Source organism: Prinia subflava, chromosome 2 (assembly GCF_021018805.1).
Source record: "Prinia subflava isolate CZ2003 ecotype Zambia chromosome 2, Cam_Psub_1.2, whole genome shotgun sequence".
NCBI lineage: Eukaryota > Metazoa > Chordata > Aves > Passeriformes > Cisticolidae > Prinia > Prinia subflava.
In genome coordinates, this window is record NC_086248.1 from 109,625,677 (window position 1) to 109,653,506 (window position 27,830).

The 27,830-nt window shown below is 41.8% G+C and overlaps 2 protein-coding genes across 2 annotated transcripts; both read left to right on the forward strand.

Moving 5' to 3' along the window:
- Nucleotides 1-4,879: 4,879 nt before the first annotated feature.
- On the forward strand, nt 4,880-12,198 carry SNRPB2 (small nuclear ribonucleoprotein polypeptide B2). The gene is made up of 7 exons (XM_063391548.1): nt 4,880-5,007; nt 5,297-5,383; nt 6,738-6,910; nt 8,382-8,522; nt 9,686-9,736; nt 11,218-11,306; nt 11,821-12,198. Exons 2-7 carry the CDS (start codon nt 5,320-5,322, stop codon nt 11,978-11,980), a joined length of 678 nt encoding a protein of 225 aa, XP_063247618.1. The 5' UTR covers nt 4,880-5,007; nt 5,297-5,319; the 3' UTR covers nt 11,981-12,198.
- Nucleotides 12,199-13,355: 1,157 nt separating this feature from the next.
- Nucleotides 13,356-26,576, forward strand: OTOR (otoraplin). Its single transcript, XM_063391790.1, is given in 4 exon segments — nt 13,356-13,810; nt 14,235-14,374; nt 14,931-15,044; nt 26,526-26,576. Coding segments are annotated over 4 exon segments (531 nt in total). The 5' UTR covers nt 13,356-13,584.
- Nucleotides 26,577-27,830: the final 1,254 nt, after the last annotated feature.

A 27,830-nucleotide genomic window follows, 5' to 3' on the forward strand; every position in this document is an offset into this window, starting at 1 on the left:
CTTGTCACTATTTGGGATCAAGAATAGCTGTATTTTTTGAGGCTATGTCAGGGACAAGCTCTTGGGTGTGCCAGCAGAGTTTTATCCATGAGGCCAAGGAAATGCCTTGTGTACATACAGCACTGCCATTTACTCCTGGCTTTTTAAAACACAGCCAATGCATTCCCCCTTACTCTTCATTCAAGCACCCTTTTTATCACTTTTATTGCTGCTAAAGACAGAGGAAGTTTGAGGCTGCAAAGTCTCTTCCAGAGAAATCTCTTACAGATTTTCCAGCAAGACATGAGACCAAGTACTTAGACATTACCATCTTGTATCCCTTAACAACTCACAGTGGTGGAGGACCACAGAATCTAGCACTGAGAACCATTTCTTCTTTCTCCATCTGGAGAAGCAAAACAGATAATGCTCATGCCAATATCCCTAGCAAGAGATAAAGGCTGTGAAGGGCACCTGTCAGGCATGTTAAACCTGGAAACTCAGCTATGTTTGCTGTCAGGGTATCTAGATTTAAGGCAGGAAAATGTTCTTCAGTCTCCATCGACCTTGGAAGACATCAGGCTGCAGAGCAAGGCCATGAGTGGCGTGAACAGAAGCTTTCCTGGAGGCCAGAGGAGGTTTGGTTGATGGCATATGAGAAAACATGAGACCTGGTTTAGTGACAGACTTGGAAGTGCTGGGTTAACAGTTGGACTTGATGATCCTAAAAGGCTTCTCCAACTTAAATTATTCTACAAATCTTTGGTTTCTTTTTAAATAACATCTGCAAAACACATCAGAAAATTGTCCCTCAAATTTACATTCAAATCAAGCCAAGTGAAGCATTTTAATAAAACTACATCTTATCAATTCTCACCTCAATGACATAAAATTAGATTAGGGCCACACAAACCAGAAAAACAGTTTTTTTATGTCAGTAACTCCATATAGAAGATGTATTTAACCTGAATAAAAAGAATGCTTGTCTCACACCAATGCACATCGTGTTCTTCCTTTAGTGGCCACTGCTCCTCCTTAAAAATAAAATCATGGCATGAAGATTAAATCGTACCATACTGGAAAAGAAAGAAGAGTGAAGAAGACCTGGAGCAGCTTTTAATTTCAAGTGTCCACTTTCCTGCTTAGCAATGTTTCACCAACAGGTCGAGCATTGCTGGTCAGAGGCAGCACAGTGCAATCCAAGTGCTTCCACCACCCACAGCTCCTGGTTATTTATGCCTCAGAGAATTTCGTTGAATTTAGAAAAGGAAGATGAAGAAATAAAACCCCTTGATTTTTATTAGAGGACTCATAATAAACAGCAGCAATAACAATGAAATGCTGTGTTTCCTTGACCTTAAGCAAAGGGCAGGAGGGGGGAAGCGGTGGCTGCAAAGATATTTTAGAGAACCCTGTGCCCTTTGTTTCATTTCTCCAGAGCTGCTTGGCAATCTCTGATGAAGCAGGTACCTGTCCAAGCTGAAAGTGTGTTCCCAGGACATTATATTGGTGATAAATCATAACTGGTTATTGAGGTGCTGCAGGTACTCAAAGAAATTCAAAGTAATTTTTACAATACTTCAAGCCTTCAGGGACTTTTAAATAACCAAGATAAGTGACCATTTTATTGAATATGTGATTGCTGTACCTCTGTTTGGGGATCAAGGAAACAGAAGTAATTCAAATAAACCTTAGGGAAGTGAGGAGGAATGAATGTCACTTTTATTGAACTGGCAGGCAGACTCTGAAATCCCATCTGAGCAGCTGGAAAGATGCCTTTTTTCTGCCTTATTGCATTCAAATTCTGCAAGAGTAAATTAGCTGTCCTTAAAGTGACTCTGAGAAAGTATAAGTGTGGCATGCTGTGCTGGATGAAATATAGAAGCCATGAATTCTTCCTTCCTTTGTGTCAGGTTGACAGGGTTTTGTATTTGTCTTTTTAGAGTGTCTTCTCTATGGGCAGTTGAAGGACTTTATTTTAAAAAATATTTTATAAAATGTCAAGATTTTTGATTCTTTGAGACCCATTCCTTTATCTGTGTTAACTCAATAAAAAATAAGCAGTTTTGAACATTGATACTAAATTATAAAGTTACATGGGCTGTACTGCTGGTGGAGGTATAAAACAGTACATCCAGCCTTTCTGAAAAAGAATTTGGATTTCAAAGCTGTACTTTATCTTAACAACTAACTCTAAGACAATAAACGAAGAAAAATAAATGGAACCCTAAAACTTGAGCAGAACTGCTGCCTGTCACGTTCTGAATTTGTCATATGTATGCATTGCATAAGGCATCCACTGGCACACCATTCCTGCGCCATGCTCTGCTGTAAACCACTGCAGAACATGCTGTTTTCTTGCACCAGTGAATGACACCTCAGCCAACAGCTTATTTGCCTTTGGCTTTTGTTTTTGACTCCCTTTCATCCATGTTTTTCTTTATATACTTCCTACATGCTCTGGAATCTGGAGTAATGCTTATTTTTTTCCCCTGAAATATTACTGAACCAAGAACTCTGCCTAATATTCGTGCCTCTTTACTAAGAGATGGCCTGCCCCAATATAATTTATAGCTTAAGCAAAAACTACTTTGTTGATTATGAAGCAGTTCACCTGCAAGAACTCCTTTTCTGTATGTAAACCTTTACAACTCTAAGTTGTTTCTGAAAAAAGCCTGCCTAATAATTCATAGAAATGAACCTGCAAAATTATTCCAAATAATTTTTGGACATGCAACCTGCAAAATTATTCCAAAAATTCAAGGGCTGCAACCTCAGTCTCTGCTCTATTTGTTCTGAGGCAGCACTGCCGCACGGGTTTTCAAAGTACCTTTGAGAAACTACACTCAAAAAAATACACGACCTTTCCAATGTTGGAACTAAAACCAAACAATCCCTGCTGGATGTTTACAGACACATTTTGAAGTTTCTGCATTGTCCCACCAGCAGCTCTGGGATGCCCAGCACAGGAAGGACACGGACTCGTGGGCAGAGTCCAGAGAAGGGATGTCACAACTGGACATGAAATAAAGATGTTTGACTCCAGCAGGCAGAAGAATATCAGAAGGCTTTATTACCAATTCCTTTCAGCCTTTTGATGACCTGCTGGGCTAAAAAGGCACAGTATTGGTCCACAGGATGGACACCTCTCTCCACAGGTTCAGTAACACAAACAACACCTGGGAGAGAGTTTGTTATGGGAAAGGAACATTGTTTACCCAGAAATGTTATGGGAAGAACAGCTTCTTACACAAAGCTGCTTGGGAAAGGAGGAACTGCAGAAAATTTCTCTTGGGAAAGCCAGCAGTTCTCAGGCTTCAGAAAATGGGGCCCAAAAAGGGACACAGAGGTGGTTTGCAGGACGGAGTTCCTCTGCTGTGAGGAGAGGTTGAGGGAATCAATAAGCCTGGAGAGGAGGAGGCTTTGGTGTGACCTAACTGTGGCCTTCCAGAAAGGGCCTAATTTTTAAAGAGAGGTGTAACAAATAAGGCCTTATAAATAAGGAAAAATCTGGAGAGCAATGTTACGGAGTGATAGGACAAGGGGGGATGGATTCAAGCTGAAAGAGGGCAGGTTGAGGCCAGATATTGGGCAGAAATACTTTACTGTGAGGCACAGGTTGCCCAGAGGAGCTGTGGCATTGCTGCTCACAGCTGGGCTGGACAAGGCTGGAGCACCCCAGTCCAGTGGAAGGAGTCCATACCCACAGCAGGGTGGTTTCACTGGATGTCCTTCCAACCCAAACCATGCCATGCTCTCCCGAGTTGCTGCTCCAGGCGCTGCAAAGAGAGTGTTGGAAATAAGGCACTTGACACGGCCAATATATCAAGCAGCAATTCAATTTAATAACTGATTAATTAGCATGGTAAAGTGTGAGCAAAGACAGCGCTGGGTACAGTGGAAGGATTTTCCCTTCTGACTGCACCCTGATTGCTGGACTTGCTGGGATTTTATTGGCTATATTCATACATATTCATAAGCTTTTCTCAGCAGTTTCTATTTCCAATTTTTAACGTCACTATTCAATACCTAGAAATCATAAATATATGATGGTGATGTTTGGTTCCTGTTCAAGTTTTGTACTCTATTGTGGTCCATTTTAGATTTCAATATTCCAGGATGTACATCCAGGATATGTATCCCAGGTGGTGGGGTCCAGCATCTATTTTCCAGGTCTATCAGTCTTTGATAGTGATGTCCAGTTTCCCTTTTTCAGGAACCATAAATCAGCCAGCTGAAATCTTTCATATCCAGGATGCTTTTTCACCCTTCTGTGAGAAAGCCTGAGACCATTCTTACTTCCTCCTTTTGTCTAAAGCCTTTTTACATTCTAAAACTACAGCTGAAAATTCTTTAATACAAGACAAGCTTCTAAAGTTATAATTCAAAGGCTCTTATTACAGAATAGCTTGAGATTTAGAATAGGTAATTGCAAGCAAAGATTTGTTCAAAAACATCCTTCCATGCTTCCCTCGGTTGTTTATTAGAAGTTATCTTTAGAACTGTCCCATGGCCGTGTTCTACAATTACAATTACACAGATTCTCTTCATTTACTTGACACGAAACACAACTGTATTTCACAAGGAAAAAAAAAACAACCAAAAGAAAAAGAAAAACAAAAACAAAACAAACAAAAAAAAAACAACAAAAAAAAAAAACCCCACAAAAAAACCCCAAAGAAAAAAACCCCAAAAAACCCAAAAAACCCACCAGACTTCACAACCAACCACCACCGCTCCCCACATTTATCTTTGCTTGTTACTCTATTAGGACAGGACAGAGCCAAACCCTGGCGCAAGAAATGCCCATTTCGGCTGACAACAAACTTTTATCCCTTTTTATCCCCATCTGGCTTTATCCCGCTTTATCCCTCGCGAGATCCATCGGCGCCATCGGCGCTCCATCGCTGTCCCATCGACTGCTCTGGCAGCGGCTGTGCCGCCTGCGCTGCGTGCCGGCGGCGCGGGGCGGGGCGGGCAGGGCAGGCCAGGCCGCCATCGAGAGCGGCGGGCGGACGGCAGCGGGAGGTGAGTGAGCGGCTCCGGGAGCCGGGGTCTGGCATTTCGCAGACAGCTGGGCGAAGGGAGGGGCTGTCTCGGGGTTCCGCTCTCCGGAGTTCCTGTCCCGCCGTCGCAGCTCTCGCCCGCAGGGAAAAGGGCAGGAGCGGGGCGGGTGTGCGGCCTGCGGGCGGACAGACAGACAGACGGACAGACAGACATTCAAGGCTCCCCTCAGGCTGGCGGTGCCGGGGCTGGGAGGTGCGGAGGCCGCGGGTCGGAGCGCCGCTAACGCGTCCCCGGTGTGCTCTGCCCGCAGCTGGTTCGCGGGTGCCGCCGAGGATGGACATCAGGCCGAACCACACCATCTACATCAACAACATCAATGACAAGATCAAGAAGGACGGTACGGGGGGAGGCGGTCCAGTGGGCCATGCACTTGTACCGGGCACTTGTCTTACAAAGGAGCTTTCCGGAGGCTCTGGAGTGCCGAGCAGGAGGCGGTCATGAGCCGAGCTCTCGGCAGACGTCTCCTGTAATGAAATAGAAATTCGAGCAAACAAAGCCACTCCCGCTAGATCAGGCTGCTGAGAACTCCCTGCAGCTCAGTCTTGAACGCTTTCAGGGAGTCCACAACCTCTCTGGGCAGCCCGTCCCAGTGCCTCACCATGCTGACAGTAAGGAATGTTTTCCCAGTATCACATCTAAGCCTCCTCTCGGTTTGAAGCCATTCCCCCTCGAAGCCCCTGTAAACAGCCCCTCTCCATCTTGTAAACTCCTTTCAGGAAGGTGACAGGTCACTCCTAAGCCTTCTCTTTTCCGGGCTGAGCAACCCCAAATCTCTCAGCCTCTCCTCATAGGGGAGGTGCTCCAGCCCCCTTATTAATTTGGTGGCCTCCTGGAGTTGCACCAACAATTTTTAGGGAAAATGTTTTAATAGAAAACCACTTTTTCATTAAAAAAATACCGCACTGTAGTTAGGAGCAGGTGGAGAAAGTGACAGTGGACTTGTATTAATAAATAAAGCAATAAAGAAGAGGCAGCATTCTTACATTGCTAAAATAGTTCAAATGTAAGGTTTTTGTGTTAGAATGATTGCACGGTACAGGTGATTTATTTAGTTTGATTTGGATAGGATTAAAGTTTAATTTGGCATGTAGTCAAGTGATTGTAAATAATTAGAGTAAATCCATTGCAGCTGTAAGCTGCAGTAGTCTCAGTCAAAAATCATTTGGATCCAGAATATGAAAAAACACTTCATGTGAGTGAGAAAATTAATTAAATAGTTACAACCAAAACTGCCAGCTTTGATTAGCCTTTAGGTAGTTACTGTTTTACTGCATTCTTGTTTGACATCGTGTCTCTTTACTGCTGCTTGTTCAGTTTTGATTTTCTGCTCAGTCCAGGATGGCTGTCATGCTTCATACTCGATTGTGTGAGGGAGTGTGTGTGCATGTACATGTATGAAAGTGTGTTTTTACATACCCTTATGTAATTGTTGCTCCCTCAGAATGATAGAGTGGATGGCACTACAGCTTCTTCCCTACCTGAATCCTTGAGGTACGAAACCAAGTGTTGCACACCAGCTTACAGAACCTGGACAAATAAACTTGTACTCGTGCAACAGTTTTGACAAAGTCATGTGCTGTCTGTGTGAGCTAAAGCTCATGAAAAACATTGTTCCCAAAGGACAGCAGACTTGGTAGAAGTGGAAATTCTCGTGTAGCCTGTTGTAATCTGTTTTCTCCTTTGGTGCCCAGAGCTGAAGAGGTCCCTGTACGCGTTGTTCTCACAGTTTGGTCATGTGGTCGACATCGTGGCGTTAAAAACCATGAAGATGAGAGGGCAGGCATTTGTTATATTTAAAGAACTTGGGTCATCCACCAATGCTTTGAGACAGCTACAAGGCTTTCCCTTTTATGGGAAACCAATGGTAAGTTATTTTGTCACCTTTGTCAAGATGAAAAATACCCTGATGGTGTGATAAGGTGTTTTGATATTTGCACCCTGGGAAGGAACTGTCACATTTGGTTGTGTATCTGCATTTGTGCAAGCTGGAGACTGCAGTTACAACACACACGCTTTGAACTTAGTATTTAGATTTCTTAATAGGAGGCTTTTTGTTTTTCTGTGCTGGATTAAAGTTTTTCAGATCTTAAATACTTCCATTTTACTCATCATGTCTTCCAGTGAGTCAGTTAAATTAATTCTGTAATATTATTGAAATTGGATTAGTTTTCAGTTACTTTATGTAGAGTAACATCAACTACTCTTAGATTTATAATGAATAGCTAGAATGTGATGCTTTCATTTTGAGGTAACAGTGAAGATCTCCAGTTTGCTTTCCAGATGTGGCCAGTGATTTGTTTTTCTAAATTGATGGCTAGTTCTGCTTGACTGTAGATCACCAAACCAAGTAACTGCACTTCAGCATAGCTTCAGTGAAACAAATACAGTGCTTATCTGCTGGCTCTCAGCTCATGGCTTTGAGCACTGAAGAGAGCAGTTGTGCTGCTGAGCCACCACGAGCTGTTTGCCTTAACACCTTCAGATTCTCTAATTAAATCCTTAACACAGAATTTTGCAAGCTCATTCCACCATTTATCCTCAAGGAGTTTTGTGCTCAGTAGAACTGAATAAGAAATAAAAACATTAAAGCTTCACAAACTTTCAAATGTACTTCCCTCTTCACGCATTGCCTGCAGCCTGTATGCTCTAAGCACTAAACAAAAGCATTAAAAAATGTTAAGCTGCTGTGTAATTTTGTATTTCTGATAGGGAAAACAATAGGATTGTGTGATTGTATGAATAATAATGTTGCACACTGGTATAGTTACACCTGCATCTACTTAACCTTCAGCTGTTGGGGGCCTTTGTCAAAGGAACAGCAGCATTTATGCAATCCTGTTGGGATTAAGGTGAATGCTTGCCTTTTCTGTTTAAAAAGAGTGAGTTTTGTTGAATTTACATTTCTGCAGAGATCTGAGAAGTCGCTGTCAGATTTTAACTCCCCTTAAAATGGGATTGAAAACTCACAGTTTTAATAGAAGCTCGAGCCAGTTTTCTCAAATGTCCTCTGTGTAGCTCAAATGTATCTCTCTGTATATTCTGCCTTGAGAGATGTTAAAAATATATTGTTAGATAAATGGAGTTCTGATTTCAATGAGCTAAAGTTAGTAATTTCCATGTTAGGGTTTTTTTTTTTTTTAGACTTCTGTAATTGTATTCAGAAATAACTATGAGAATTGGTTACTCTACAAGTGTACCTACACTTCATAACAATGTTTAAATATAAAAGGTTCCTGCAAAAAAAAAAAAAAAGGTACAGTTCATGTAAGTGGTGCAAAATGTGCAGTATTATTAATTGCAGAATATACTCTGTTTTTCTTTCTTCTTTTACAAAGCGCATTCAGTATGCAAAAACAGATTCCGACATCATCTCTAAAATGCGTGGGACTTTTGCTGATAAGGAAAAAAGAAAGGAAAAGAAGAAAGCCAAAACTCTGGAGCAGTCAGCAAATGCACCAAACAAAAAGGTTATCCAGGTAAGCTGCTGCTCTGTTTAGAAAAATAAAAACAAAACAAAAGAAAACCACACAAAAGCTATTCTAATTTTTTTTTAGGACTTAATGTTGTCTTTTGTTACTTTCCAATTCCTAAGTTGGTGTCTGTTGATTATCTAGAGGTCTTGAGCATTTACCAGAAGTTGAAGCAGAGGGGGCTGATTATGTAGTCCTTGCTGTTCCTTTTTTTCCTCCTTTACTGTTACCAGATGAAAATAAATATGTAGGGCACAGGTACAACAAACCAAAGTAGAAACTAGCCTCTTTTAAGAAAAGGCAAGAAAGGAGAGTGTGCATATCTTTAGTTCTGGCTTCAAGTGCTCCAGCAGCTTTTCTCTTCAGTGTTTTAATGCCATGTTGCCCAATCAGGACAGAAGAATGGTAAAGGAGATATACATATATAGAGAAGATAATTCATTTACATTAGATATTAGATGTTCAATGTTAGATTAACAGGAGTTAGGTTGGAATTTATCTCCACTAAGGGTTGACCTGCCTAAAGTAACAACATTGAGTAGTTTTTGTGCTGAGGTGTAGCAGAAAACGTCAAGGCACCTGACCAGATCCCCCCAGTTTATGTATTGGACAGGAATATGTGGAATATTCCTTTGGCCAGTTCTGGTCAGCTGTCCTGGCTCCCTCCTGGCTTTTTGTGCACCTGCTCAGTAGCAGAGCATGGGAAACTGGGAAGTCCTTGATGTGAGCAAGCACTGCTGATCAACAACCAGAGCATCAGTGTGTTATCAGTGTTACTCTCATACTAAATTCAGAGCACACTGTACTAAGAAGAAAATTAATTCTGTCCCAGGTGAAACCAGGATAGCTCTCTAGTCCTTCATTTGCAAAACTACTTCCTCCCTGACTGTTAAATCAAATCCTGTAATGTGGAGAAATACTTGACTCAGCCATTAGATTGATCAGATAGTACTGGTGTTATTTCTTTTGTTTGCCTGGGTTTGGAGCTAAGCAAAATTCACAGGCTTTGTTCCCTTTGGAAAGTATCTCATAGGCACCAAATGTTCCTTGGATTGCAGCTCAAAAAAAAACATTAACATGTGTCTTGAATTGTAAAGGAACATGGTGATGTGTACCTGTTTATTTGTAATGGAACATCTTTGTAAAACTATTTTGTGTTTATTTGCTAGGGGGCAACACAAAATTCAGCCAATGCCCCAGGGACTACACCACAGAATCAGGTAATGTTTTCTATTTTTATCACTAAAAGCACTAATGTTTATAATTACTCTCTATAAATAATAACTTGTTGCACATGAAAACTTGAGGAAATATTTTACAGCTTTGCTTTTGTCCTGTGAGACATTTGTCTAACAGCTAAACAAACAAAACAAATCCTTTTTTTACTATATCTGGTTGACAGGAAATGAGAATCTGCAGTTTCTCATTACTGTACAGAAACCAGCACTATTACCAAATCAGTTGAAGGATTCTCAATTTTTTTTCATTGCTAATAATTTCCCTTTAACTTACTTTGTTCTAGCAGTGAATAAGGAAAAGGAGGACAACACAGGATGCCAAAATACCCGCCTAAAAGCTTTATTTCAGGAGTTTGGGGGTTCTGTGCTCACTTCTTCCTTTTTCTCACCAGTGTCTTATTTTCCAAAGGATTGTGTGGAAATGTAGGAACAACTCCTTACACTTCATTCCTCTTGTCTGCTCAGTGACCTTCTGAGTGATTCATGTTAGAAGTGAAAGTGGTATAGAGCCAGGGTTTGCAGGAGAGCAGGTACCATAAAAGAATCTCTTTGCCTGCCCCACCCTGCATCTTCCTTGAGTACTGCCATTGCATACAGAATCAACAGGGGAAAAGGTCTTGCTCCCTGGATTTTCAGGCACAATATGTGTCAGTTTGCATCAAAGCACAGCACTGAGTGTTTGGGTATTTCTTTGAACTTCACAAGTTTATTTTCTAATGGCACTACCGGGGATATTTCCATCAGAAGGAGATTTGTTCTGCTGAGGCTTTTTATTTGATACTGCTTTGAGGATGTTTAAAGTTGGGGTGTCCAGTTTATTTTTATTTTTATAATGCACTTGATGACTTGAAGATTCCAGTATCAGCAAATGACTACTCAGCCTTGTCTGTGGTGGGTGGCTACAAATTTGTATTAGCAGTCAAATCTGTTAAAAGATTGCTCTAAATCTAAAGAGGTTTCTAATTAAGAAATTTTAATTGAGCTCTATAATGAAACCATGTGGGTTTTGTGAGTTGTGATTGCCCAGAGATACTGGGTATTTTGGTAGTACTGCAGGTGCCCAGGGCTTGGCTTCCCCCTGCTTTCCAGAAGGATGTGAGTCTTTCATACATCCCACCACTGCCTTAGAGGTGTCTTGGACAGCACTGCAGCCACTCTGGCCCCTGGATGGGAAGAGTCCTGCAGTGTCAGCTCTGGACTGGTTGAGTTTAAATGTGACATCTAAGACAATATGGTATTGTGATTTTTGTGGCAGTGAGAACCTCTCCAAATTAATATATCCCTGTAAAAGAACAAAGGGGCTCTGTCTGAGTGTTGATAAAGGTGTGGTGAAGCCCAGATAGAATGGTATGAGCAAAACTAAAGAAATGTGAGTCTTGGTTCAAATAGTCATGTAGACAGATGCAAAGGAGCTGTATGCAACTATGTACAGTCTTCTGAGCTTTGATCTTCTGTTGTTGCAGGTGCCTGATAACCCACCAAACTATATCCTTTTCCTTAATAATTTGCCAGAGGAAACAAATGAGATGATGCTGTCCATGTTATTTAATCAGTAAGTTTTGAATAGAAGTGATTTCTTCCTTGAGTTCTTCTGTAACCTGTGTGTGTTTTCTCAGTTGGCAAGCTCACTTTTTAGAAGTAAGAGTTTCTTCTGAAGGTGTTTCTGTTGTTTGTCTTCCTGCCAAGGTTACAGATGCCAGTTCTGATTACTTTGTTCAGAAAGGCAAATCTGATCGTTTTCTGTAGCTGGTTTTCACTGTATAATTTAGCTATCAATTTGCACTGGATTTAAGCTGGTGACTGTAATATTAAAGTCTTTAGGACAGCAGGAGCAGTTTTAAAACTAGTTAGATTGCTTCTGTATGTGTACAGTACTGATCAAACTGCTTCCACACAATATTCCTTAACTGAGGCATGGTTCTGAGGACAGAACACGTAAACCCCTTCCATTGGCATCTTTCATTAGTAATAACTCTTGCACTGGTAGATGCTTCTGCTGAGAAGCTACTGAAGAGAGATGTGTTATGGAGCTAAGAAGTGTTTTTGACTCTCCCCTTCTTTTCAAGGTTTCCTGGATTCAAGGAGGTTCGCTTGGTGCCAGGGCGCCACGACATCGCCTTCGTGGAGTTTGAAAATGAGAACCAAGCAGGGGCTGCTCGAGATGCTCTCCAGGGATTCAAGATCACTCCCTCTCACGCCATGAAAATCACTTATGCCAAGAAATAATGACGTGCTCCTGCAGAGGAGTCCTGTGGATAGGTGTTTGTGTTTTTTTAAACACTGATCAGCTGGCATGTCTGCTGTTCTCTGCAGAAAACATAGAGACTCGAATGGAATTGCCACAATGACCAGGGCACATGTAGGATTTCCACCTGGATAGTAACTTTTTCTGTTGAAATACTAATTTTTATAAAATAAAATACAAATGTGCTGTTTTCAAGCCATGTTTTTTCCTCAAGTCTGTCTCGTTATTGATTAGCCTTGCAGGGCTTTATTCAGTTTAAGAGCTCTTAAGATGATCCTTATTTCTCAGAAGTGAGTGCTAAAAAATAGCTGTCTTTCCAGAGTAAAAACTGTGATCAGGAATGCTGAATGCCAGCATATTCAGAATAAATACAGCATTCAAACTCATTATCAAGGGGACAGCTGTTTTTCACTTAGAAAATACAGCTTATCATTAGTGGGTTTTTTCCCCAGGTATAGTTAGATGACAGTTTGGCAGTAGTGTGATTCAACTTGGTTTTGTCTTGGTGGCTGAGAGGAAACAAATGTTTCTGGTTTTTAGCCAGGCTTTCCCAAAATACATGTCCTAAAGCTTCTGGGTTTCTCAGGTTTGATTTATTTTATTTTTTCTCATTTGTTAAAAACTTCATAGGTGTTGTGTGACATTAAATACACTGGATGCAGTGAAGTAATCAGGTAATAGTATTGTGAGTTGTAACTGTTCTAAATATTTCAGGGAAAAAATCACTTTAAAAAATTGAAGTGTTTCATATCTGCAACATAAGCCACCTTTTTTTCCACAAAACCTGAAAAATGGAAGTTTCACCTGCTCCCAGAGTACATTGCAAAACGATGCCTCTCTCACAGTCAGCTCAATTACCCTCCTGTCTCCATTTATGTATTTTTTCACTCTTTGGTGATTTCGTGCATGTGTGATTCCACACAGGCCACAGCCTGCTGTAGCCTGACAGCTGTGCTGTTGTAAGGAGGTTAAGAGGACCTTTTCAGTCAGCCTGTGGCACTGTTCAGTCTCTTGGACCTGCAGATCCTCAACAGAGTTCAGCTAGGTAAAGAAAAGTGAAATGGTTGCTGTCCTGTCATGACCTCTGTGTTTTGCTCTCCCCATGGAAGGGCTCTTGCCTGTACAGGTGTGCAGTGCTTGAATTCTTAGATTTCAAATTTCAATTGCTGAGTTGAAAAGCCTTTTTGCTGCCTTGCAGCTCCCTAAATGTTTGTTTACATTGCATCCATCTGGTATTGTCCCAGTAGGTCCTTTCTGCAGACAGGAACAGGGGAATCTCTGCCACTGAGGGTTTTTGGTCCAGGGCAGATTGTGCTTGTCAGTGAGCATTTGTAAAAATTAAAGACAGGAGGATTAAGCAGGATGTAATTTCATTTACTTCTTGCTAGGGTCTGACTTAATTTTCATGCTCAGACTTTGCTTGAACTATGATGCAGGCTGTGAACAACTCTAGGAGGGCTTAGCGTGTTTAAATAATACAGTTGTTGATGAAAATGCTAATACAGAATGGCTTTGGGAGGGGATCCAGCTTTATGAGTTGGTCCTGAGGTTTTCCCCCTGCCTGCTGCTCCTCTGGTGGGGCGGAATGTTGCCACAGCCCCTTCTATTAGCCTGTGTCTGCCTCTTCCAGAAAAGATGGGGATTGCTGGACCTGGCACACATTCAGCAAGTGCTGCAGCAAAGAAATACGGCACAAAGTGTTTGTTTGGTGATTTTACTTTTGTGTCTCAGATTAATGCGTTCTCTCTCAACTGGAATTTTTATGGAGAAGCTTGCCAGCAAGAAGCTGTGTACTGATGATGACTGTGTCTGTAAGTAAATTTGCTTTAACTTAGAGCACAGAATGGTTTTAAAAATAATGGTGGGGGTGAAGGGAAAACGACTTTGCTTGTTTAGCTCTGTCATATATTTGTCTTGTCAACTGGCTATGTAGAATGCCACGTGCAGTTTTACAAAAAAATGGATTTGGTAAAAGGACATTTTTCACTTAAGTGGAAAGTGTAGAGAGGGATTCTAACTTCCAGTGCTGAAACTGCTTCTAAAGCTGTTATATTGATTACTGGAGAATAGAAAAAGGCACAGAACAAATTCTTGAAGACTTTAACTGTTTCAAGATAACCTACTTTATTTGTAGAAGTAGTTTTACTACAGAGTCACGTGTATTTATATTTCTGAAAGATCATGTATGTATTTAAATTCATCTACCTCATTCTTTTGTTGCCTTTTTTTTCCCAGACACCAATTCCCTTGCAGGAGCACAAGAGGATTATAATGCTTCAGACTGCAGATTCATTAGTATTAAGAAGGGCCAGTTGATTTCTGTTTACTCAAAATTAATGAATGAAAAAGACTCTGGAGAATTATGTGCTGCAAGTATGAGAGTTGATTCTTGTGTATATGAACAAACTAGCGGTAGATTAAGACACATTGCTCTCAATAAATGAATGCAAATGCTGAGCTATTGTGGGGCTTAAAGCAGCAACTTAGTTTTAAAAGTGAATGTTTAAACTGGTTGAGGAGACTTGAAGGGCTTTAATATTTTTTTTTAATGAAATGCCTTTAATTGCTATATGGTAGTTATGAACTGAACCTTTACAGAATGGCTCAACAGTTTATTTCTGTGGCCATTTATGAAAACAGTGGAGGAGAAAGCTTTTCAAATCCTGAATTTAAGGAAAGAATATAGAGATTTAAATACAGAAATTAGCTGTGTTTACAAAAAAGATCCAGATAAACTATAACCCATATTCATATGGTCAAAAGATGTATGCCTAGATCAGAGCTTCTGTCAGTGGTTTGTTTCACGTGCCAGCTGATTGGAACCTAGGAAATGTAAAACCAAATTAACAACACTACTGCTAACTCCTTTTGACTAAATGATAAACCAGCTCGAAGCAGATGAGGATTGTTTTAAGCTATCTAATCAAATACCTCCTTGCTTGAAGGTTTATGGACACCATATGGGGGACAGTTGGTTATTTCCTTTGCAGTTTCGTGTCAGAACAACACGTCTATCAAGAAGCAAGTAAGACTGTTCCTACAAGGGTAAGGAATTTACAAAAGCCCAGCTGGCCACATAATTATGCTCTGCTATGTAATGGTAATTTGCTGTAAAATTAAATCATTATTGTGGCAGTTGATTGTAGCGTATCACAGATGCTTAGGCAAATATACAGGCAAATGACCTCAATAAAATCCCTAAGATAACCTCTGATACAGCAGGCATTGTAAATGTTGCAATAAAGGCTTGATCCTTTTTATTTGAATAGCATTCCTTTAAAGTCACATAAGTTTTATCCAAAGCTTTCTTTTTTTAGCTTTTACAGCCTGGATATTGTGCTGTAGGCTTTGGTAATGTACTTTGGTAGTGTACTAGTGCACCTTCTATTAGTTGTACATATAGATAGATGCTGTCACACAGAACTTGTGATTACTGTGAGACCATGCTTGCTTTCTCATTACAAAGCTAATGGTGCATCAAAAAACTGAGTTAAAAGGGGTTTGGAAACACATTAGCATTCTGTGAATAAGTAGGCTGCATTGCTGAAAGAATGGTTGTCCTGGATAATGCACAATAGTGCATTTTACTCCCAAAAAATTGTATTTTTACTAAGTATCTGAAACACTTCACAGAGGAGGGGAAGAGGAGGGTCCTTTCTCAGAGGCCAGCATGGTTTGGCTTACAACTAACAATTACTGGTAGCTTATTGCTGTGCTTAAAACCAAATTGAGTTGGGTTTAAAGTACTTTTCTTCATCCATCCTCAATATTTTTAGCTATATGCTGTTTTGCAGCATGTGGCAAAATACAGTTAGCATTTCAGTCTTGAAATCAAATCTGGAATCTTCAATCCTAGGCCCAGGTTATTAGATGGTTTCATTTACACAGAGGAAATAAGTGAAAGGAAGAATTTTGTGGGAAGAATTTTGCACCAGACAAGCTTTATTTGAGGAAATATGCATCTTGGGTAAGTGATGGCTTTTCTTGACACTACATTAGCTTATTCTGAATTTGGCCCAGAGGCATTGCAGTAATTAATTAGTCAAAGAGCATGAAAGAGCTACTACAACACATTTTAAGCCCTTTTCTCAGTAATGTGGCAGCTAGTGTGCAGCATGGCAAGCTGGACTGGAAGTGGAGGTGGGCTAAAGCCTGAAGGCTGACTTGGCATCCAGAATGGGACATTGGCAGGCTGCAATTCTGAGCTTTAATTGGAAAGTCAGTGACACAAACTTCTTCTGTAAAGTCAGTGACACAGACTTCCAGTCCTTCCACCCTTCCTTCACATTCTCGCTGTGCAGGAACGTTGTGAATGAAAACAAAGGGTGATACAGAGACATCTGCTGACCTCAGCTTATTTTGCCAATGTGACTTTAAGGTTCAGACTCTTTGTTCACATTTAAAATAGTCTGTGGCACATCTTGACCCATCTGTGTGCTGCCTGCTCCTTGAAGGAGCTGTTCCAAATAGAGCTAGTGTTGCACCACCAGCCTTCCATCTGCAAATCAAAACCCAGTCTCGTGCTCACAGCCCTGTAGCCTTCTCCCAAACCACTGGCAATGTTTTTGCCTTCCTTTCATGGCCTTGCACCTGCAAAGTCCAGTATTGGTGTAAGATGGGCTCTCTTTGGAAGGGGTTTCCATTTAAATGAGGAGATCTGGTGATGCCCAGAGTTGGACAGTGAATCAGCATGGAGCACAAATGATGTGTGAAGGAATGTCTGTTAGGGAACTCGATGGGGAAAAGCATTAAGGGGGACACCTGCTACACTGGAGAGAAGCCTGGAAGAGAACAATAACCTGGGGGGCTCTGTGTTTCCAACCCTCCTTCTATTTCAGGGTTCTTTTCCTCCCAAAGGGGTAACTTTCACTGTCAGAATCAATGTATGCCATGAGCTGCAGACCTTGCTATAATAAACTTTTCTTCCCCTGGACCTCCCTCAGCACCCTTTTGTGCAGCACTTGGGGTCATCCATGTCTGTTTGTTGGTGTTTGAGCAATAAACCCCAAGGGGTTGTTTTTGGTTTTTTCCTCAGTGCTGCTACATCTGAAGCTTTGAATCACCCTGAATACAATGGGCTGAACACAAAATGCTGTGTGTACATCAGAGTGGTGGTGTTGGATTGCCAGCCTTCCCTCAGGCACTTAAAATTGGCCATTTGCTGCCTGGGTACTCTCCTTACCAGGAGCCAGGGGCTCTGCAGCAGCTCCTGGCTCCTGCTTGCCATGGGCAGCTCTGTGGGATGCACTGGATACACTGCTCTGATGTAAATGAGCAACACAGGGTGAAAATTCCCTGCAGCAGACTCCAGATCTACGTAGGCAGATAAGATAATGGCAGGAATAAAGCAACATGCTCTGGAAGTCTTTTCCCTGCCAGAAGTTCTCAAACAGAGTGCTGGCATTTGTTTTCTAGTCAGCAGTTCTCTGAGTGTACTGCACAGCCTCAGTCTAAGTCATCCTTTTCATGTGGGATTAGGGATTGTTTAAGGATAAAGGGATATGACTAACTGATCAGGTTATGGAGTATTGGTATTGGACTGTAGGAATACAAAACAAATATACAGGAAGATAAATGAATTGTTTGAAATTAAGAGAGAAGGAGGTATTGTCTAATTAATTTTAAGAATTCAAGGCAGGAACAAATTACCGTAGTTATGCAAAATGAATCAAAAGACAAAAGACCTTTTTCTTTTCCAGAATCCTTTGAATGTATTATAGCGTACTTTGCATATATTATAGCATATTCTGTGTATAGCATATTCATTTACCTTTGGAGGGCAATAAAAGAATGTTAATCCTTCAGCAATCTCAAAGCATTTTTCCTCTTAACTGTTTTTTTCAAGACATTAATTTCTTTTGTGACTAGCACTGAGAGCAGGCAAGCTCTTGGCTGCTACCAGGGAAAGCAGATAGGAGGAAATCTGGGCACCCTTTCTGAGCACCCAGCACTTCCTGTAATAGATATTTGTGAAACAAGTAACCTTCCTTCAAAACAAGAAAATTTTTATTTATAGGGAGTGATTTGGGATGAGGACACAGTCCCACACAGGATTTGTTCTTTTGACATTTTTTACATGCGTACACTTGTGAAAAAGGCTGAGAGCCTTTGATTTGCTCTGAGTCTCTGAGGTCTAAGTAAGATGTATATGGGATTAGATGTGTGACCTTGACGTGCATTTTCCTGCCATAACCTTACATCATGTTTTAGAAATTAAACTATTAAAAATGACTTCCTAGGATGAGCCATCTGTGACTGGCTGGGATAAATCTTATGGTTGTAGGAGTTATCTACCAATCAGGAAAACACCAGCAACAATATGGGCTTTAGCAGTGTGTCAAAAAGAGCATCTTGCCTGTTGTGTGTGTTGGTACAGGTTATTTTCAAGCTGAAACCATGGCTCTGAGACAGGGGGAAAACAATCACTTGGGTTGGAAGGGACCTTTAAAGGCCATCTAGTCCAAATCCCCTGCAAAAACCAGAGACATCTTCAACACAAGAGGTTGTTCAGCATTCTGTCCAACCTCACCCTGGATGTTTCCAGGGGTGGAGCATCCACCACCTCCCTGGGAAACCTGTGCCAGGGTTTCACTGCCCTCATTGTAAAAAACTTCCTTATGTATAATCTAAATCCACCTGTGTTTTGTCCTATCCCAACAGGCCCTGCTGAAAAGTTTTGTCCTCATTTTTCCTATAAGCCCCTGTCAAGTGCTGAAGGGCTGCTGTGGAGTCTTCATGTGTCCATTATGGATGGGCTGTGTGGTGGGAATGCACCCTACACCTGGATACGCTGTGGAAGCTGTGAGAACCCAGACAGCACCTGTGGCAGTGTGTGTTTGCAAACAACAGACAAAACACATTAAAGTTCCCCGTGGCTGTGAATAAAAATCGTGAGGTGAGATTTAGCACTTGCTATTGGGAAATGTGAGTTTTTCCTCAAAGCATCATTTCCTAGAATTGCTTACACATATTAACACGTCCAGTTCTACGTGGGTGTGGAAGATGCACATTCTTCACAAGATAAAGCTTTACATACATGTTTCCACAAAGACACCATCCTTTCCTCTTCAATTACAGTGCAGGAGCTCCAGGCCAGAACTGGACATTCTGTGGTATAAAACAAGACCAGTGTTTGTAGTCCTTGGCATTGCACTTCATCCTTTACCCAAAGTCCTTATGAAAAAACCTTGCAGACACGGCTGGGTTCAGCTCCTGTTTGCTCTTTAACCAGCTTGAATGAGCTATGGATGCTTCATAGAAATGTGGATACTGTGTGTGGACAGCAAAACAACGTAGAGGAGAACAGTTTCAATGCAGGATGCATAGACCAGGGTGTAGGCACACATATATTATCCTTTTCAATGTTCCACAAAGGGCAGTGTTTGGAGTCTCACAGAAAAAACAGCTTGCTAGTACTGCTTTGGCAGCCATCGTGACAGAATGTGGGCATCATTCCTCTTTGCCTTTTCCCTGGCTGCCATCAGAAAGTCTGTTCAAAATGACCTCTTCTGCACGGAAAAATAACTCAGCAAGCCTGAAGAGGGCACCAGAGTGTGCAAAGCTAATTCTGAGGAAGGCAGGGTAAGGGTTGACTTTGTGGTATTCATAAAGCCTCTGGCTGTGAAGGAACACTGTAATGGCAAAGCTTCTTGTCTCCTGAATTCAGTCTCAACTGCTGGATGGTCTCCAGTCCAGTGTAGCACATTTTGTCTTTACAGTGTCACAGGTACTTGTGTAAAATCTGTTGTCACACAAACACTGATGACCTGTGCTGCAGTGTGAACTCGGCTATGATAGACTAGATAAACTTCTACCTTCATTATATGACTTTTGGCCAGTCATAGCCATTTAAAAATGATTTTTAAAATCATTTTTTAAAAGTTGTACAGCGAATCATAACTTCATCTTAGTCTGCTGGGATGTTATACAAGGAATGAAGCAATTCTTGACGTTTTTGTCCATGGTGTGGACAAAACTGAGGGCAATCCCTTGCTGTGTAAATGCTCCACTGAGAAGGCACGTGAGTGGATTCTCTTTGCTCAAGGGATGGTGTGTGTACTCAGAAGAGTGGAGATGTTGAGTCTGACGTGATCTTCCTACTCCAGAGAAGATGCACTATGTGCCTCAATTATCATTAATTCACTTGAATCAGCACTTTGATTTTTTCAGAATGGTTAACTTAAAATTCCCATTGCTAATGCTGATTACTACAAGGGAAAAATGAGACTCTTGCACTCAGAGACAAGTCTCAGTTTCTACCCTTTACAAATGTAGGGAAGTCTGGCAATTTTAGTAGCAACAACATTAGAGGTCCAGACTTGTATGATGAAACCTGGGATTAGTGGGGAAGGGAGAAATGTAGGGAACTTCTGAGTGCTTGCAGATGACAGCACTATAAATGTGAAGCTGACAGCTAAAGATCAATAGCTTTGACACTGAACTCGGATCTGCTTCCTGCATTTCCCATTTTCAGGTGAAGCTCACTTCCAGAAGAACACAGCTTGCCACTCAGACCCCTCAGTGTTCGTGCTGTACCTGGCTGAAATAAACAGGAACTGGCTTTTAGGAGGAGAGGAGAATCAATATTATGCTAGGAGGCATTGAAGGCTGCTTTGGGTTTTATAGAATCCTTCTTTTTCCCCTGCAGCGGTTATTGTCCTTGCAGTTTCTTCATGGAAATCACAGCAGTTTCACTGATACTGTTTCAGTAATATGTACACTAGGTAAGATCTCACAATCTATGCCAGTCCACTGTGTCCCAGCACAGGGGAAATAAATGCACATGTCAGCTTTGCATTTAAACAAGTTGGTTTAGTGCTCCTGATGTGGCCTCAAAATACACTCTTAACTCATGGCATCTGTTTGGCTGAACTTCGTACTGAGTTTTCAGCCTTAGGCAGGGATTCAGAAGTCTTAAAACCAGCCTGGTGTGTGTTTTTCAGCAAGGATGTCCTTGAAGAAGTGTAATAATCCTAAGTCATTGCCTTAAGTAAAAAGCTTGTTTAGAAAGCCTTTCCACTGCCATGGCACCCTGAGAGCAGCAGTGTTGGATGAGGGCAGGGTGACATCCAGTGGCTGCTTCTGCCTGGCTCTGGGCAGGACTGGTTAGCACATCCCAGGGACAGCCCAGCTGGGAGGGCCCTGGGGGGATCTCCTGCCCAAACCCCACCACATCAGAGCCCTCATGGATTTGCCCCATCTTGAAATCATCCAAGATCTCCGGATAATTTAATTTCCTTAATTTATTCCCACAGTGAAAATCACTTTCTTTAAAAAATGTTTCGGTTTGTAGGGTTTTTTTTTTCAATTTATGTCCCTTTTCCTCTACAGAACACCTCAGCAAAGAGCCCAGATCCATCTTCTTAATAAACCCCTGTATTTTCTGGGAGGCTGATTTGTGTCCCCCTGGAATTCTTTCTCCTCTGTGTTCAAGAAGTGCAGCTGGCACAGCTTCTGCTGTTGGGGTTTCTGAACTCTCCCCATGCCCTGTTTCTTTAGCAAGTTCCAGTGGCATAGCAGCAGACCAGGTTTCTGGCCTGGCTTGTTGGAGAGGATGAAATGTGTGCTTGGCTATCCTCCCCTGACCACTTTTTTTGAGCAGGTTGTTGTAAGAAGATGCCTGTCTGCTAAGAATCTGAGACCTCTCATAACCTTGAAATTTAGGATGCCTTAGTATGAAATAGCCAAGTATGGAAAATAATAACTGGAGAATATGATTGCTAACTTTGGGGCTTGTGTTGATTTTTTAAAAGAACTTGGTATTTAATTATTCCTGGCTTATATTTATTTACTGGAAATACTTGATTTAAGCTGAAAGATAGTTTGTTTTCCTTTCCTCTTCTCTGGCAAAAGGGAGATGCTTTATCTTCTCTTGGCTGACACTGATCTGTCTGCATGGTTTTTTTCCCTTACAGTCTGTAGGGGTAGAAGAAAGGATTGCAGGGGACCTTGCCCCTGATGTCACAGCTACATTAATTACAAAGAATAGGAACAACCTTGCCCTTAATGGGTCACAGGTGTGACTAATAAAGACAAATGTGATAAAAGGAGTGGGTTGGCTGCTTAGGGGAGGATTTTGAAGAAGGAGAACCTGGAGGAAGAGGACCTTGAGCAGGTAGAGCAGCCCTGAGGAAGAAAGAATGACCCAGAGAAACACCAAGAATGAAACAAGCATGGGAGTTGCTGCTGTCAAAGATCTGCTGTGAGGTCAGTCTGGGTCTGATGGGGTTGGAGCCTGCAGTCAGAGGTGGCAAGGAAATGCTTGCAGTCATATTCCAGCAGGAAATATCCAGCAGTCAGAGTCTGCAGTTGGACCCTATAGTAGGAGCCTGCTGTAGTCAGAGTCAGGATGGCTGAGCTGAAAAGTAAAATAAACTGTGACTCTTTTCATGTTGTTAATTGGGAGTCTGTGTCTTGGATCATTTCTGCCCCCTGATGTCTTGGCGAGACTCACCTAGAACAGAGCTAAGAGAATAAAGTAGGTATTTATTAAAAAGACTTTAAGGGTACACCTTGGGCAGGACAAGAACCTGACCAGGGCTGCAACTGAGATGGACCCAAAATGGTCATGAGGTCTCACACTTTTATAAGTTTTGGTCATTTGCATTTTGCAGTTTTATTGTCCAGTTACAGCTTCAGGGTGTGAAGCTTCATCCTTGTTGTTTTCTTTCTTCAGTCCATCGTTGTTTGTGCTTTTAGGCCTGAAAGTTGTCCTTGGTGTGCAGCAGGGAAAGGATTTGTTTTGTGTCCCTGCTCTGTGAAGCGCTGAGTGACCCTGACTGTGAGCTCAGAGCTGCACCCCTGGGCAGCACAGAGTCTGAAAAACGTGAAAGCTGGAACTCAAGGGATCACCCTAAAGAGGTCTGCTGTAACAGCACTCTCCCACCCCCCACTTGGTTTTCTTGAACTGGTGTGGCTGTGCCATCAGCCCCAGAGGTGGAACAAAACAGCTTTCAAATCTGGAAAAGGCTGCTTTTTTTCAGGGTGGATGATTTCAGGCTGCTTTGGGATGGATGAATTTATTTGTCAATACAAATAACAAGGAGCCAATGTGAGACTGAGACTGTTCTTCCTGCTCGGACTGAGATTACATTGCCAGCCTATGGCAAGCAGAAGCTGAAATTATATGGTATTGGGTAAAACTGCAGGACTGAGTAGTAAATACTATTGAATATTTGTATACATGTAATACTGGAGTTTCTCAGCATCAGATAAACAAGGATGTGAGTATCTCTGAGAAGTATAAAATGTAGAAGAATGCTTAGTTTGGAGCAAGCACAAAAGCTGTAAAACTTGGCTTAGATGATGTTGTGGTCAGAATGCAATGCAAGGACAGTTCTCCTGTCTGCACTGTAATGGTTATTTTCACATCTGCTATAGCAAAGCACTGCCTATGGCCAGGCCCTCAAACTGTGGCAGTGGTGTTAAGAGTCATAAAAGAGAGAAGATTTTGTTGTTGGTTTTCTTAGATGGTGTTGGAGGCTAGGATTTTTTCTGTTTTTCCCCTTTTCTCTGAGGGACTTTTCTCCCACCTGTTGCCTGAGAGATAAGACGAGATACTTCAAAGAGACAGAAGTGGTCAAGGTGGGCAGAAGAGATGCAGCTGGCTGCAGCCTCTTAGCTGGGAAGAGCAAATTTTTGGGAGCTGTTTACTCTTGGGAAGAGCAGGGCTACCCTGAGATTTTTGGCTGGGAGGTCAGGGGGCTGGGCTCAGCTCTTGGCTCGCTCTCAGGATGGGAGGGGAATGATGGAGCTGCAGCTACTGCAGGAGAATTAGCTGCCACTGCAGCATCCAGCCCAGCACCAGTTATAGTGATTTGGAGGGAAGGGAGTCATGCTTTCCATTCCAAAGGACGTTCCTGCCTTCCTTGGCAGACACCTGTCTTTCAAACCAATGGAAAATTTCTGATTTTCAAACAGATGGGGAATCCCCCCAAAATTATATTGTGTTTCAGTGCTGTATTTTTACTGAAGAGTGTCTAAAATTGCTTATGGGGTGGAGTAGGTCTGTGGTGTGGTACCCAGGTCTAATCAGAGTTTTTTCTTCCCATATGGCACACCCTTGGAACAGCACTGTGGAGCAAAGAGCTGCTGAGCCCATCTGTTGATGGCAGTGTTGGAGTACAGCCCACACCAGTCAATATCCTCTTAGAAAACTCTTTTCAGTGTTGTGGGGGGTTTTTTGTGTGAGTTTTTTTGGTTGTTTGTTTGTGGGGTGTTGTGGTTTTTTTGGTTTTTTTTTTTTCCCTGAAGATTGCTTAAGTCAGGCAGGCTTTCTGTAAGTCAGAGGTGGATAAATTCCTCTGCATTTACAATAGCCCAAGGGACAGGGCATTCAGCTGTGATACAGGGAAATCCTGTTTCTAATTCCTCACAGTTTAAACTGTGGCTGAGGGCACCCTACTTTTCCTCACTTCTGAAGGTTTCTGGGGCAGCTATTGGTGACAGAAGGGGATGGGTCTCAGATGTGGTGCAGAACAGGGAAATTTTGCAGTAGAAAGTTTTATAAGAGAAAAAATCTTTGTTCCTTCAGACTTCTAGGGGATTTGGAAAGTCTGAGTTAAATATGGGTCCACTGTTTCAATTAATGGCTGCTTATGGATGGTGTAGCTTGTGCATTCTTGCTTTCTCTTTGGAAAGAGTAACACAGCTTTTTGCAATTAAAATGCAGCTACCTTGACACCTGGGATGTTCTTTGGGCAGATTATGCCCTTTCTGCTACAAATGGTAATATTTCTAGTGCTGGTCATGTAGAGTCAGGCTGATTTAATATATTGTACAGTATGTGTTGATGATGATGCCACGCAAAGCCTTAATTTATTTGTATCTTATTCAACATACAAATACATCTTCACAATGTCCCACACACTGTGCTTTGAAAACTCTGCAAGGAGATGTAATAGGAAAACTAAAAGCTGTCTGCATTAAGGATATCAGTAAATATCCTCATTCTCTAATTTATATTTCTCCTTAAAAATAATAATTGCCAGCAATTCAAAAGACAGGACAGTTCTGAAAGGGACACTGTAACAATTCCTGGGGAAAGTTTAGAATAAAAGACTGTAGCAGTGTGAAAAACAATAGGAAAAGTAAATGTTGCAAAGAGACTATGATGTCTTTGATGTGTCATCCCACCTACACTGTATAGGGAAAAATACAGAGTGGCAAAACTTCTTCATTCAGGCTTCTCAGGAGAGGTTAAGGAATGCATGGAGGTGCACAGACCTTACCCAAGTAGCTGAGATCTGAAACTGTTTCCCAGTTCTGTTCTAGACCCATTTCTAGTGTCTTGTTCTAAATCAGATCTCTCACTGTGTTGCAATTCCTGCTCAGCATATAACTCATTTTACTAAAATTACTGTTTTAGGCTGGGTTTTGTGGAAAGAGATGCTGAATGTTAGAACCCGAGCTTAGTTTTCAGGGCACATGGGACATTTTGCTTCAAAGATTTAACAGTAAATGTTTGAAATAATTGTGTGTCATGGTAATACCTGTCACGGTGTGAGAAATGCTCTCAGAGATCACTGCTGTAGCTCAAAGCAGGAACAACATTGTAAATGTAGGAATTTACTGATAGTGTTACGTTATACTGTTGGGAGGGAAAGAACTGTACCAGAAGGAAGCAGTGGGAGACGTCTGCACCCTCAAAACACCCAAGGAAAGCAGACCTGTCATGGGAGATGGCCCAAGCAGAGGTAACAAGGCACAGATGCTGCAGCTTGTACCTTCAGGAGCACAGCCATCCTGCATTAAATTCCAGTTTCATCCCTGCACTCCCTGGTCAGGAGGTGATGCCTTTGCACTGAGTGCATCTGGATGGAATCTTCTCTCACAGGCTTGCATCATCTCTTTGTGAAGCTTTTGCCAGCCACTGTCACTTAGGGCACCTGGCCAGTTCCACTTTGTGTTGCAAGGACATTCAATGTGCACTGGATTTAGTTGCACCTACCTAGTGAAAACCCACAATGTTCCAAGCTCTGGATGAGGGCCCTGAAAGCTCCTTGGCCGTGTGAGTGTGACACTGTAGCTGCTGTAGACTAGCCCAGTCTCTAAACTCAATAAACAGTTTCTGAAGGACAGGGTTGTAACTCTAATGCTTGCAGCTTGTTTTTAGCCAGCTCAAGGCTCTCCTCCTTATTGTTGCTTTTTGCAGAAGACAGATGCTTGGATCTTGCTGTTTACTTGGGACAAAAGGTCAGAGTATAATGGCCAGAGTGCTGTGCTTTTGAACAGGAAAAGCTGAATATACAGCCTAAAAGGAAAAGCCTTCTGTCATTAAACCTGATCAATACAGAGAAGACAGCAGGATCTCTGTCCCTAAGGCATTACCACCTCCTTCCCTGAGACAGAGGTGGGTTTTGGCAAAAAACAAGTTCAATGTCCTTTTGATATCTTGTGGTTTGTTTGTGCTGTGGACTTGTAAGCTGATGCTATGTATTCTTAAGGCCTAGAACAGTCACTTTTGTTTCTGATACAGAATTCTGTTGAAAATGTTGGGTTTTTTGGATTTTTTTCCTTTGTTTTAAGCATGAGCGGCAAGTGCAGGAGGAAGTAGATATTGAAAATGTCCTGGGGTAATCAATCATGTCATCTTATCTATCTGTGCCCAAAATTTGGGCGAGGCCATGCAATGGAGAGAGGTGGGAAGGGCAAGGGAAGTACAGAGAGGTGTCTGCAAGGCAGTGCAAGACAAGGCTGGATAGGCAATTACCCACCTCTGTAGGGAAGGCAAGATCAGTGAGGTGAAAGCAAAGCAAGGCATGGAATGCTGGGCAGGAGAAGGCTCAGAAGCTGTAGGCATGGCAGGGCTTGGGAATGTGAGGTCAGTGAAACGAAGGGATGAAATAAAGAGTTTAATGTTCTTAGTAACAATTCTGGCCAGCAATTGTGGCCAAATGGTTATTCATTTGCCAAGAATGTCCCAAGAAACAAAATCTTTCCGAGGTTTATATACACAAAGGTACCTATTGCTCCCTCCATCCTGTCTGCCCAGTATGTTACATCACAAAATAGATATCTAATTGGTTTTTTATGAAGCAAGACCACCACCTAGCGTCCTTTTTTTTTGGCAATTGTGAGGAGAAGTCTCTTGATCACATTCTTTTTCGTTATGCTGCCTTCCAGGTGACCTGTTCAGGCTGTGTATGGCACCTGCTCAGTCTTTTCCTGTCGAGTCCCCATTTTTACCTTATCCAACTACAACTAGAACATCCTGTGCATCTCTAGTTAAAGAATAACTTAGAGCTTTGCTACTTTATTGATACTATACTGATTTAATTTCTCATTTAACTATTGGTTGAGGTTTGCAGGTGGGTTATACTTATTAAAACTTCTGGAGTGTCTAAGCTCCAAGTTACTCCCTAGTTTTCTCAGGGTATTCACCAAGGCAAAATCAGACACTGGCTTAAACTAAAACCACTTAAAATAACAAAATCACAAAAACAGAGAGTTCTTAGCTAATTGCAACACAGCTTCTCATAAAAGTAGGGGATCGCTGAATTTCTGCCTAAATACGGAACGTCTCATTTTCATCAGGGAGGGCTGGGCAAGAAAAGGCCAGGCCAAGGAAGACCAGAAATCCAACCCAGCTCCTTGCATCTCTTTCAATAACAAATGTTAGAGCTGCCTTTTTTTTCTATTTTCTGACTTGCTACTGAGATCAAGAATTTCTGTGTAAAGCAAAGCCATAAATGTGAGTCTTTCATATTCTGTGGAAACAGATGCATTCTTTGTAAACCATTTCTTACCCAAGACAGACATTTGCAGCCATATAGCCCAGAGACCCTTCACAACCCTGCCATGAAAAATTCACTTCACACTTTAAAATTCTGT